The sequence below is a fragment of the Poromitra crassiceps genome (assembly GCF_964638095.1).
Source record: "Poromitra crassiceps genome assembly, chromosome: 19".
Taxonomy (NCBI): Eukaryota; Metazoa; Chordata; class Actinopteri; order Beryciformes; family Melamphaidae; genus Poromitra; species Poromitra crassiceps.
The window spans coordinates 17,763,947-17,776,165 of NC_139646.1; the positions used below are offsets into that span (position 1 = coordinate 17,763,947).

General features: G+C 42.4%; 2 protein-coding genes across 2 annotated transcripts in view; one reads left to right on the forward strand and one right to left on the reverse strand.

Moving 5' to 3' along the window:
- The window catches only part of LOC310793676 (STE20-like serine/threonine-protein kinase), a 28,167-nt gene extending 25,607 nt beyond the window's left edge, over window positions 1–2,560 (reverse strand). Inside the window, exon 1 of the mRNA XM_083655529.1 lies at window positions 2,069–2,560. Within this exon, the coding sequence (XP_083511655.1) occupies window positions 2,069–2,218 (150 nt within the window). The 5' untranslated portion in view covers window positions 2,219–2,560. The remainder of the gene's footprint in view (window positions 1–2,068) is intronic.
- Window positions 2,561–3,408: 848 nt separating this feature from the next.
- On the forward strand, window positions 3,409–12,017 carry stn1 (STN1 subunit of CST complex; the record flags this gene model as incomplete). Its single annotated transcript, XM_083655467.1, has 9 exons — window positions 3,409–3,544; window positions 5,829–5,924; window positions 6,480–6,551; window positions 7,070–7,243; window positions 8,445–8,556; window positions 9,262–9,415; window positions 10,707–10,829; window positions 10,963–11,035; window positions 11,605–12,017. The coding sequence occupies 9 exons, from the start codon at window positions 3,409–3,411 to the stop codon at window positions 11,763–11,765; spliced, it is 1,101 nt and encodes a 366-aa protein (XP_083511593.1). The 3' UTR covers window positions 11,766–12,017.
- Between the last annotated feature and the right edge of the window lie 202 nt (window positions 12,018–12,219).

Genomic DNA, 12,219 nt, shown 5'->3' on the forward strand with positions numbered 1-12,219 from the left:
ACACACACACAAGGAAATGTGATTGAGCTATTTATGGTTAAATTCACACCCTGACAGACAGAACTTGACAGTGGGTGGTTGCGAGTGACTGGTCTCAGAACGGCATTTTGATCATTTTGGTCTCCAAGACAATATCAAAATGTTCACCAGACTGCTGAGCTAAATCTGAGATCATTTTGTGTTAGGTTAGGTCTCATATTACTGTTCAAGACCAACAACACACATCATCATCATTAGAGACTCCAGTAAGACCAGTCTTTGTTTGTCTTGGACTTGAAGGCTGTCTGACTACAGACCCGCAACAAACACCTCAAACAAAGCATAGAGAAGAGCCTTCTAAACAAATGAATGAACACTCTTTGGTTGACTTTGGGTCTGGTCTGGGGAAACCAATGTCTTGTTGAAGTCGAAAGGTCTCCTGTTTGTTTTGGCTTCTCTGAGGGCAGGATGTGCTCAATGGACTCGCCGCTGCGATATGGGATGCAGCTACTTCCTGGTGACCTGGGGTGTGTTCCGGGGTCAGCCGTGTCAGCCATTTAAAAAAACATCCCCCACAATCTACTCATCAGTGCTAATGCAGACAGCTATCAACTATGCAGGACTGACTCATCAAGGCAGCGGCGGATTACAATTGATGAATGGCCCAAAGCCCAGACATGTAAACATAACACTGCAATTTACTATTCATAGATATGCTGCTATTTCCCTCTGAAACGCCCCAGCCAGTATGGCAAACACCAACTCCTTCTGGGGAATAATGATAAAGGATCTTTCTTAATATGTTTCTATATTGAACAGTAGGTCTAGTTCATGTGTGAGCCTAGCTAGTAGACTGGAAAGTGGAATGCTGGAGATTGGCAACTTGTGACTAAATCATTGTGCAAGGATATTAGGCTTAACGATAACACTGCATTGAAATATTGAGTATTAAGTGCAACTATGTATTACAAAGTGTCCAAAATGAAACATGTTAATTAATTACTTGGTAGAGCTCTGGTGAGTGATCAAATGCACTGTCACTCATGCAAATGAAGCTTCTGTCTCTGCAATAGGGCCACACACACACAAAAATGACACTGATTAAGAAGGGGATTCATCTGATCTGACCCTGGGTCAGTTTGCTGCAAGTGTAAAGGCTAAATGGTTTGGCTCAGGGGTGTCATGCAAGCCAAAACTCTGAGCTGGTGACCGCTAAAGAAATTCAGCAGCGACCTAAGGTCTGAATAGATCTGCAATGATTCAATCAATCTGCCCAGATAAAGTGTGCTGAATCCACTCATGACTGATTGATTTATCTAGATCAATCAGTTTAGCTCTCTTTAAAATGTTGGCCATTTGAAGCCAGGTTTAGAGGAATGTCTCATTTTAAATTAACATTGGGATTAGACTGGTGTGATGTCATTATTCAGTTTTAACCATCAATATTTTGCTCCTTTTCTCATTATGGTAAATACTGTATATTTATTTAGAGATTTCGGTCAATTTTGTGCTTTTATGGTTATTAGCTTAGTCACTCACTTCTACACTGCTGCCACTTTTCTTGAAATATAGCCTAGCTAAATCTTGCTTAACCCAAAATGTTGTTAATCACATAAAAAAAAGACCCACAATGCTAATTCTTTTAAAGAACTAGACATCTTGACTTGGAGACATCAAATGGAATTCAGTGTTTTGCTAACTACAATATAACGTGATAGTGGTGGTAAAAACTAACAGCTCACTGCCATAACAGTTCTGGGCTAACATTATTACAATGCAAAGAGAACTCTAGGGCTGGGCACTGCGAGATGTTGGTAACAACAGTGTGGTGGAGGAGGACCTCCTCACCCCTGTCAGAGGGTTTGGGCCTGGCCTGGGTGTGGGGGTCAAACCAGTGCAAGAAGACCAGCAATGTGACACGACACACAGCTATGACTGGCACGTTGCATCAGGCTGCAAACACGGGGATCGCTGGGAATTGAGAGGCTACAAAATGGACAACACACAACAATGAAACAAAACGAAGAAGGAAGAGTCTACTGTGACAAAGGAATTGACTACAAAGAGCAGCTCTGTAGGGTTGTCCTACCTTGTACACTTTTCCAAAGGCTCCATCTCCCAATTCACCGATAATCGACCATATTTCCTCTGGATTTTCATCTCTGTGGACGTGTTCATACTGTTTCTTCTTCTTCTCGGATCCCAATTTAAATATTTTACGGAAATTAAAAAATGACATATTGATTCCTGGGTCATTCAGTTGGAATGAAAGCTGACAAAGGAAAGGATCTCTGGAAAGCTAGAGGATATCACTAGTGCATTATAATGAAGGGTTTACTTTGAGTCTCTGGAGTAAATGTCCCATGGCATTGTTATAAATAATGTATTCGTTTCGGTTTGATCAGGAATGTTTTCATAATAGTTCAGAGATCAAAGGCTAGCCTAGCCTATGACAATGATCTGGCCAGTCCAAATAATAGTCCTGTTGCACATCATCTGTCATTGTTAATCCTTTGCATTACAATTAAAGCTCTATAACGGCTAAAATCCACCAAAACAAGAGTTTATTGTAATGCAAAGTAGTAGAGGAAGCTCGTTGTTGTTCCAACTCCTAACGACCCGCTGGCCCGACAACCCTGTGGGGCTCTTTCTTCAAACAGAAAAAAGACAGAAATGATCAATAAGTAGTCCTTTCAAAGAGGTGTATTCCATAGGATAAACCGTTGGTATCCTCGAGGCTGAAGACTGGTACAGCTTGTCCGTAAACAACTCTCTCTAAACGGTAAAAAGCAGTCCTCTTTTTGCCTTGGTGAGGGACGGTTCAGTAACGTTAATCTAGCGGATTTGGTGTCGATGCGCGTTCACGACGAGTGCGCGCACCCGCAGTCCTTTCTGTTCATGTTCCTCGTGTTTGACAGTTGGCGGGGCAATTTCAGTACTTTGCTGCCCCCCTCTGTACCGGAGTCATTGATTCCGGAGCGTTTTAAAATACAAATAGCAAGTGACAGCAACACATTTTCTTACAGTAAGCTTGGACATAACTTGTCCATGATGGTGTTTTTGTGTCCACTGGCACTAACGTTACAGTACTAGTGTCTGGCTAGTATTTCTTTGTTTTGCTGAAACTACATATCCCATAAGTCCATGCGAAACGCGAACGCGCTCCTAAAGACAAGAAAGTGAAATGCAACATTTTTCTAAACAAAATGTATTTATTTTATTATGATTCTACAAATGTAACCTTTATAACGTAATATAAATACATATCGCAGTTAAATATAAATAAACATTTCGCTTATGTTGTTAAAGCGTCTTGTCACGTGACCAGAAGTTTGGATACCAGGCTAACTGGGCTAGCTAATGTTGCTGTGTCGCGAACAACACTTGCCCGAAAAGAGGTAAATAATCCTCATCTGCTTCCATAATGAAATGCAGGCTACAGCTAGCGTGGATCCAGCGGAAGAGCCCCCTTCCCTGCTGTGGGGACTGGACCCAGTCTTCGGTGCCTTCGCCAGGCTGTATGTCAAAGACATCCTGCAGATGAGAGAGTCCATTCAGGTGCCAGGTAAGTTAACCTAATGCTAAATGGTAGAAATGTTTGTAACCTGTCTTTCACTATCTTCTGCTCATCTGTGCTTTCAAAAAGTCCACATTTTCAAGGTACCAAATAGTAGTAAAGTTTTGTCCATTTGAAATCTACAAATTCGTCTTTTGAAATGCATTAGGCATAGAATATTGCTATATTATTATATATTATCTTATTGGAAAGCCTGTTATTGGATCCTGCATTTGTGGGATGAGCAACACAGCAGATTATGTGGCTAGAGCTGAAGTCAAATGTACCTGCCAGAGTGTCAAACAGTGTATCCTCCTGTTGGTATTGATTACTGTTTTGAGTTGTTTGGGGGGGGGGGGGGGGGTTGTATGATTGAACTCTATCAGTAACAAGGAACAAACAAGACATTGGCAATTTTACGCTTTCCTCATTGGGGACCGCCCCCTAGTCCGATACCTCACGAGTCCGATACCTCACGAGTCCGACACCTCATGGTTTTGGGTTAGGGTCTGGGGGAGGTTAGGTTTAGGCGTGGGGGTGGGAGAGGTTAGGTTTTGGGTTAGGGTCTGGGGGAGGTTAGGTTTAGGCGTGGGGGTGGGAGAGGTTAGGTTTTGGGTTAGGGTCTGGGGGAAGTTAGCCTCTTTTTTCGGACTCGTGAGGTGTCGGACTCGTGAGGTATCGGACTCGTGCCATGGCACCTATTCATTGAACCCAGTCAGAAGCCTCAGGTTTTCTTAGTAATCCATGCGGGTGACCTAATGGAGCCAGATTTCTTAATTAGATAATTAGGGCTGAAATGGGCAAAAATGGCTAATTAGTGGCCAAAAGGACTCAACGGGTTCAGCACCATGGAGAGCTCCAGAGTGCAGGAGCTCACAGGTGAGGAATCAGCTAGGGAACTGGACTAACAAAACTCTCTGGGGAGAGAGGAGGGGCTGCATGACAACGTTGTGAGTTGCGCCTGCGCAGATTAACAGCCTGATACTCTGCATAGGTGTTCCACTGCTGAGACATAACTGCACACACTCTTCTTGATATCTTATTTTAGGTGCCTCCACATAGAACTGCATTGCATTTCAATTGATCCCTATGAGAACTGAGATACCTCAGACCCATTTTGATATATTATATTTATTTATTCGTTTATTTGACAGGGACAATACATAAGCATTGCTGTATTTAAATAAAATGCAACTGATGCAGTGTATATAGACGGTTTTCACCAGAGGGCAACCCCACAGCACTTCCTTTTTCTCAGCATTCGGCAAACTGCAGAAATATTCACTCGACATCGTTACTTTTGTTTTCGCTGCTCAGCTGTATAGACGGTTTTCACAGAATGGTCAGTCCTGCACTTGAATGTTTTTTTTTCTTTTATGTCCATAGCAAACACTGCAACCGGAAGTGAGCGGGGGTTCAATTTAGAATGTTTTTGTTGTCAAGTTAAAACCGTCTATAGGACTTCTAGCCGTAGCTAATTTGCAGCCCTTGTCCTTGGTTAGCCTTTTAAAAGATACATATGGTACATACATGTACAGTCCCTAGTAAAACACTCTAATACACAATAAAATGCACAATAAAACAGACAGACAAACAACCATTGCAAACAGTAATTGAGACATCATGACTATGCATATACACTGAAATAGGCTACATTACATTGACGCCTAAATATAGCTTAAGAGTTTGTTAGTGTTTATGGATGACACATTTCTAGAATTCATTGAATGTTGAGAATCAGTGCTTGATTTAATAAAGTCTGATGTTTATCTGTCGGGTGCCCCCCCCCCCCCTACCCTGAAATGTGGAAGCTCCATAGAGGAAAACCCTGTAGATATGTTTTCTTCTCATCTGTTATTGATGAGAATGCATTTTAAATTATAGCTGGATGTGTCAAGCTTAGTGCCCTAATGTCAAGGGAAATTAACACAGCTTTAGCAGAGAAAGGAGCAAAAATAGAAGGAAAAAGAAAAAGGGCCTGGCACTTGCATCATGTATGTGTTGTGCTCCGCTGTAGCCGTCAGGCTCCGTTTGTCCCTTTGAAATCTACTGTAAACAGCCTGGGAAATTCTCTCATAAATCAGTGCAAGATAAATCAGCTTACATGGAGAACATGGCGTTTCCATGGTTACATTGGAAAGTGATTGATTATTCCTGTTCAAAACTCCACAGTAAACATAAAAAGCCTGAAAATAGGCAATAAATAGCGTGTAATTACAGCACCACATTGGTCTTGCTTAATGTGCATAATACTTATTGATGTGTTACTTTACACCCTCCCACTGGCTCACAGGTATTTACTTCTACAACTCGCATCCGATCTACAAAGTTGACGTGCTTGGAACAGTGGTTTACAAGAGGGAGAGAGACGGCTTCTTCTGCTATGGAGGTAATGTGGCCGAGTACCTCTGTGCAACAAATACATGACCTGCATGTTTCTGTTTTGGAGGCACCAGTCATCACCTGAGACGTGTGATTTTATCTTAAATTGTTCTAATAACATTTTCTTTGTTTCCTATTTTTGTAAAAGACTGGTAATGGTAAAAACATCAGTTCTGTCGGAGAGTGAATTAATAGTTGTTGTTGTTAACAGGTGATGGTTACAACCGACCGCACATATGACATTACATTGTAGTTAGTAACCTCATTAAGTTAAGTGCAATATTTAATAAAGGAGTGCTGTTAGGTACTTTCTCTTGCTAACTCTGAATGCTTTCTTTGGGTGTCAATACGGTAGTGTCACTCCAACTCCTGGATAAAGTGTTAAGAGTCTCCATCTGAGACAAATGGCTCCAGTTTTTGTTTATATTCATATAGTTGTCCGCTGTGTAATGTCCTAATAATCACATGTGTCCGTCTGCTCTGCTTTGACTTCCCAATCTTCTCACAAGCAAAATATGAGCCTTTGCCCACCGATGTTGAAAATGTTTCCTTCTCTTCACAGTGGATGATGGTACTGGTGTTATAAACTGCCTCTGCTGGAAAAATGACCTGTGGAAAGACCAGGAAGAGCCGGGTAAATGTGATCGATTAGTAAATATGGATATGCATGTGGATGATCTGGGAATGGGAACTAGCAAGCTCTATATCAGGTGGATTGTTGATTTTTTTTAATATATAGGCCTATCTACATGTACGGCATGAACTAAGTAACCGCTACAAAATCTGTTTTCCAAGAGGGAAAATTTAATGGGATTTTGATTAGAAAATACAAAAAAATATTACTTGCGTAAATTCTTCAGCATTCAAATAATTTTTCATTTCATTAGAGACTGTGACTTTAAGCAACTTTTACAGCCAGCTGCCAGCCTTTTTATGCATTTTATCATCATTGTATTCGCCACTTTTATTCCCTCGTAAGCTTGTTTTCAATTAATGCCTCAGATTTGTATTGATTATCCTTTTGACTTACAGTGATTGTTTTCAATTTTTTTGGCAAAGCACTTTTCTAACTCTATTTTGAAAGGTGTTTTACAAATGCCCTTTACTATAACCACAAACCGTTAGTAATCAGCCATATTTTGTCCCCTCCAGCAGGAGCAAAGTCCAGTGATGAGGCTCCGGGAGTCTTCAACCCTGTGGCGGAGCTGCAGAAGCTGCGGCAGGCGCAGCAGAGCGGTCGGCGCCTGGAGATCGGAGAGCTGATGCGAGTCAGAGGACCGGTGAAGACCTTCAGGCAGCAGAGGGAGATCTCGGCTTCCACCTACTGTGAGTGGAGAAGACTGTCAATGGGCAGGAATCTGCTGCTTCTGTCTACAGATCACAACTGACTAATCCAAAACCCATGCTAAGTACTTGTCTTAATGCGCCCTACAATATTATATACATTTATTTATTTTTTACTAAAGCATAATACAGAATGGCGTTCAGATTAATGACTATCCAGGCGATTTGGTCCAAAACTTAAACCTTTTCCTCGAGGATATACCAGAGCTTTTGCAAACCAACTACTGGTAGGCCCCTTTTTCTCTTGCTTGGTTGTTAACTAGGGATGGGTTGCTGCCTCTAGGGGGAGCTGTCTTATTGTTGCTCCCCACTAATGGGGGAAGTACTGTATGGATTGGCCTCTGTCCGTTTGTTAGTCACGCTGTAATGATGACTTTGTGCCACTAGGGGGCGGCATTAACAATGAATGGGACTGACCCAAGGTTGGAACTGCATCACTGGTGGGAGACAATTATGTTTACTCTTTGCTTGTTTAGAATAGAATTTACTAACCAAATTTACCAACAATTAGTGGTGGCTGATGTCTCTCCCGCATTGGTTGTTAGAAGCCTGGCACACACACACATGCACGCACGGAAGGTGCTGCGGCTCTAACTACAGTTTTGGGGATTCTAGAGCAGAACACAAGACGTCTATTCAGATGTGCGTTTACTGCGGTGGTTGAATCCCTGTTCGTGTCTGCCTGGGCTGGGCTAGCAGCTAAATGCTAAATTTGCTGAATGGATAGAACGGGGGATTTACCCCAGGCTGAGCCAGCTAACCCAGCGTCTATGACGAGACATCGCCTCAACCTATAGTGTCTTGCAAGGACATCCCTTATCCTTACACAGCTGTATCCTATTATTATATCCTACACACACATACACACACACACACACACACACACACACACAATACAGACAGACAGACAGACAGACAGACAGACAGACACAGAGACGCATGCACACACACAGACGCATGCACGCACTCTCTCTCTCACACACACACACAAACACACTTATAGTGTCTTGCAAGGACATTCATTATCCTTACACAGCAGTCTTCTCTTATGATATCCTACACACACGCACACACACATGCACACACACACACACACACCCCACATTCTTGATATGAGAGTGCATGCCGCCTCTATCCCCTGTCCATTAATCAGGTGTGTATCTCTGCCCATGTGTGTTCCTAGATAAAGTGAAGGACCCGCTGATGGCGGTGCAGATAGCCTGGATGATGGAGGTTCCTCAGCTCTACAGACAGTGCTATGACAAACCACTCCAGCTACAACCTAACACCACAGGGTACAAGCAGCCATCCCTCAGCACAGCCTCCCAGCAGAGTACAGCGCTGTGGAAGCCCTCAGAGGGATACCATGTGACACAGCCCAGTGTTTCATGCTATTGTTTTCATGGTGGGGTGGAAGGGCCCCTGAAACAACATTTAGAAGTCGTGACACTCAAATTGTTCATTGAAACCAACATGAATGGGATTTTGTTGGCAGCTTCTCTGGTGTTGGTGGCCCTCGCTGCCTATTCGCTGCTAGTTTTCTAACATTAACCGCGACCCTTAGGTTAGCCCTAACCCAGACATTAACTGCTTTTCACACACAATTGTGAATATCAACATTGGACTAACCAAATCAAGTGTAACCAAATATTAAAAAGTATACTGAAATATATGGTATATTTAGAACTTTTATTTTAACATAGAATAACAATGAGGGTATGATGTCATTTTCAAGATAGTGTATTCAAGGACAAAGCAAGCCAAACAAACATTGAAATAATAACGTGTAATTTATGAAATCAGAAAAAACAACCACAGTAACTCAGTTTGTTCCCCATTTCTGATAGTAATTAGTTTTCACACTTTTGCCCAACACAGCTTCCTTAATCTATCATTTTGTAATTTCCATTTCTTTCTTTCTTTCTTTATTCACTTATTTATTCATAAATTCACTCACTCACTCACTCACTCACTCACTCACTCATTATTTTATTTTTCAGTGACCCGACCATCAGCTGCCTCACACAGGCGATACAGATCCTGAAGGATTTCTTCAAGCAGAAGACGGTGAGCAGGTTCAGACCCTACGATGTTCTGGAGCTTCTGGAGCCGCTGGTCTCCAGCGAGACTAATAAAACTACACCAACTGACCAGGTTAGCAGAATAATATATGAGCATTTTCTTTTTGAAGATATATGGTCGAGCCATGAAGCTTTGGAGATAATCAAATGACAGTGGCAAACTTTATTTAAATCTCCTAAAATGAGATGTAGGTCAAAAGCCTACTGTCAGGATATGTTTTCTTGTATAAAAGTACAGTATACTCTGTACGTCTGTAGTACTGTTCACGTTATTGGCTAGATTCAAGGAGCTATTGGTGATTGGTGCAATTCTGGCCCCATTTAGTTGTTTGGCGGTGTATTGTTCTGATCTTGCAGATCCGTTCAAACATAGATGAGATGATGTCACATGGAGATATTTCCACTCCAGCTGCAATGGAGTTTGATAGGATGAACATCTTCAGCTATCTAAAACGTCAATCATAAACCTCCAATGTTGGTGTCAGTCCCTCAGAAACAAATCGCAAGGACTTCTTTCTAGACATTTTGCACCGAGGTTCGTCAATCATACAGGGAGAAATCCATCATAGCAGAGGCAGAGATACCAATTTCTCTGCTGACAGTAGCTTCAATAGACCAGAATGCATTGCAACCAGAAGACACCTTGCACTTTGAGTCAGGGTTACTGCAGCATTCTGGGATGTGTAGGAAATCAGTAACTGAAGTGAAGTAGAAATTGACGGGTTAAGGGAAAGTAGGGACACCAAAAAAGTAAATTACAACACTTCATCACAAAATACATTTATGATATCTAACAGTGTAAGAGCATCCAGCGGGGGAATTTTTCCTTTTTAAAGCCTCGGCGTCCAAAATAGACTGATTCTGAGGATTTAATTGGAGCAGTTTTCTTAGACACAGGAATCCCAATGAAGGCGGCGGCGTGATAAATGAAGTCTTTCTTCCCTTTTTGGGAGTAACTTAATGAAAGTAAATGAAGCACCAGAAGTGGGTGTGCTAGGTCAGGGAGAGCAAGTAACACACACACACAGACACACACGCACACACACACACACACACACACACACACACACACACACACACACACACACACACACACACACACACACACACACACACACAGCCCACTAGAGAAGCCCCTGCTGTCTGCCTAGTCACGGCTTTGCTCCTCGCTCTTTCCCTGCTGACACAAACAAAGGGAGAGCTCCAAGATGTTTAATGGGCTTCAGATGTTTCCCTCTGCCTCCTGGGTGACGCTCGACCCCTCCCCGCTCTTGTTTATTCCACATATTGACTAATGTGTTACGGAAAGCCTTCATAATGCACGTGTCATTTCATCCTGTCATTTAAAATAAATTGCTACTCAGGAGCCAGTGGCAGGTCCGTCTGCAGGCCGGCAGCTACGCCAGCTTCTCAAGGAGGCTCTGCAGGTTTTACAGGACGAGGGGGCCATTTTCCACAAGGTCAAGTCCCAGGATGAAGTCTATCATGTAAGAACCGGCAGAGATGGATGACTCCCTTCTCAGTGGGTTATTATTGCGAGCCAGGGTTCAGTATGGCTATGTGTGTCTGTCTCATGGATCTATTAGGTCGGTCTGACGCTGTGGTTCCTTGTTCCTGCAGGTGACCGAACAAGACAAAGATCTACTCATGGCCGTCAAAAGCATCATCAGGGAAGACTCCCGGAGAGAGAAGTGTAAGATCACCTGATTTTTGCTCTGAATTAAGTGTCAAAACATCAATACATAATACTTCCATTGAAATTATTCATAAGTTGAATGAAACAAGACAGCTCTCCCTGCTTGTCAAAGCTTAAATTAAATTCGGTTCTTGCTATTCACTTCAATGATTAGGTGCTCCATTTGTACTGGGGCCCACACACTACTAATGTTAATGCAATTGATTCTCATGGTACTGCTTTGGAAATTTTCCTCACTATACTGTACCGTAAGGTGCTTTGCAAAAGAAATCTTCACATATAACTTATTTGTTCAATTATTTTCATTCAGTTCAACTCCGGGGGAAAGCTTCTCGAAAAAGCCTTCATTTCTAATTATACCGTTATTTAAACTATTAGAGAGTCTAATGACAGGTTTCACTACATTATTTCACACACCATGTGGCCAATCATAGCATGACACGATTTTGAGAGCAGATACGTGCTTCTCGTGATTGTGAGCCTCCCTCCCGCTTTCACACGGTTAGCTTGCGTTGCGTTACAACACGGCGGCGTGTGTTGACAGCTGTTTCCTCCGCTGCCTCCAGATGCAGAGAAGGGTTGCCACATCTTGCACATCCTGTCAGCTGTGAGAGTGCGCTACAGTCTCAACCTGAGCAAGGCAGCTCTGGCGCTGCTCCTCAAATCGCTGGAGTGCAACAGCGACATCATCAGCACCTGCGAGAACTATTACACCATGTTATTATAACACATGCAACTGTGGGTCAGGAAGCTGGTACTACTGTGTTACAGTGTGTCGAGTATGGTTTATCTCAATGTGTGTGAATAAATCATGATATTTGTATTCATGTGGCCATCAATTGCGTATGAGGTGAGGATTTACTGGATTATAATCTCAACCCTTGATGGGAAGTGTAGTGACCAAGTGTTTTATAAAAATGCCTTGATGCAAAGCACTTTCAAAACTCATTGACAACCTTGTTAAAGAAAATCTTAAATCAGACATGTTTTGTCAAGTTCTGGGGGGCATGAGGGGGTGGGGGTGGGGGGGGGATTGTGTATTGTTTTTGTGTTTAGCTCAGCCAGGTTTGTTATGTTTTGTTCTCTATTTCTTATCCTTATAATGCTACAACTTGCTCTCTAAGAATTCCGTTCTTGTCACTGTGCCACAGAATTTGGGAAGATGGATTGTATGCTCCATG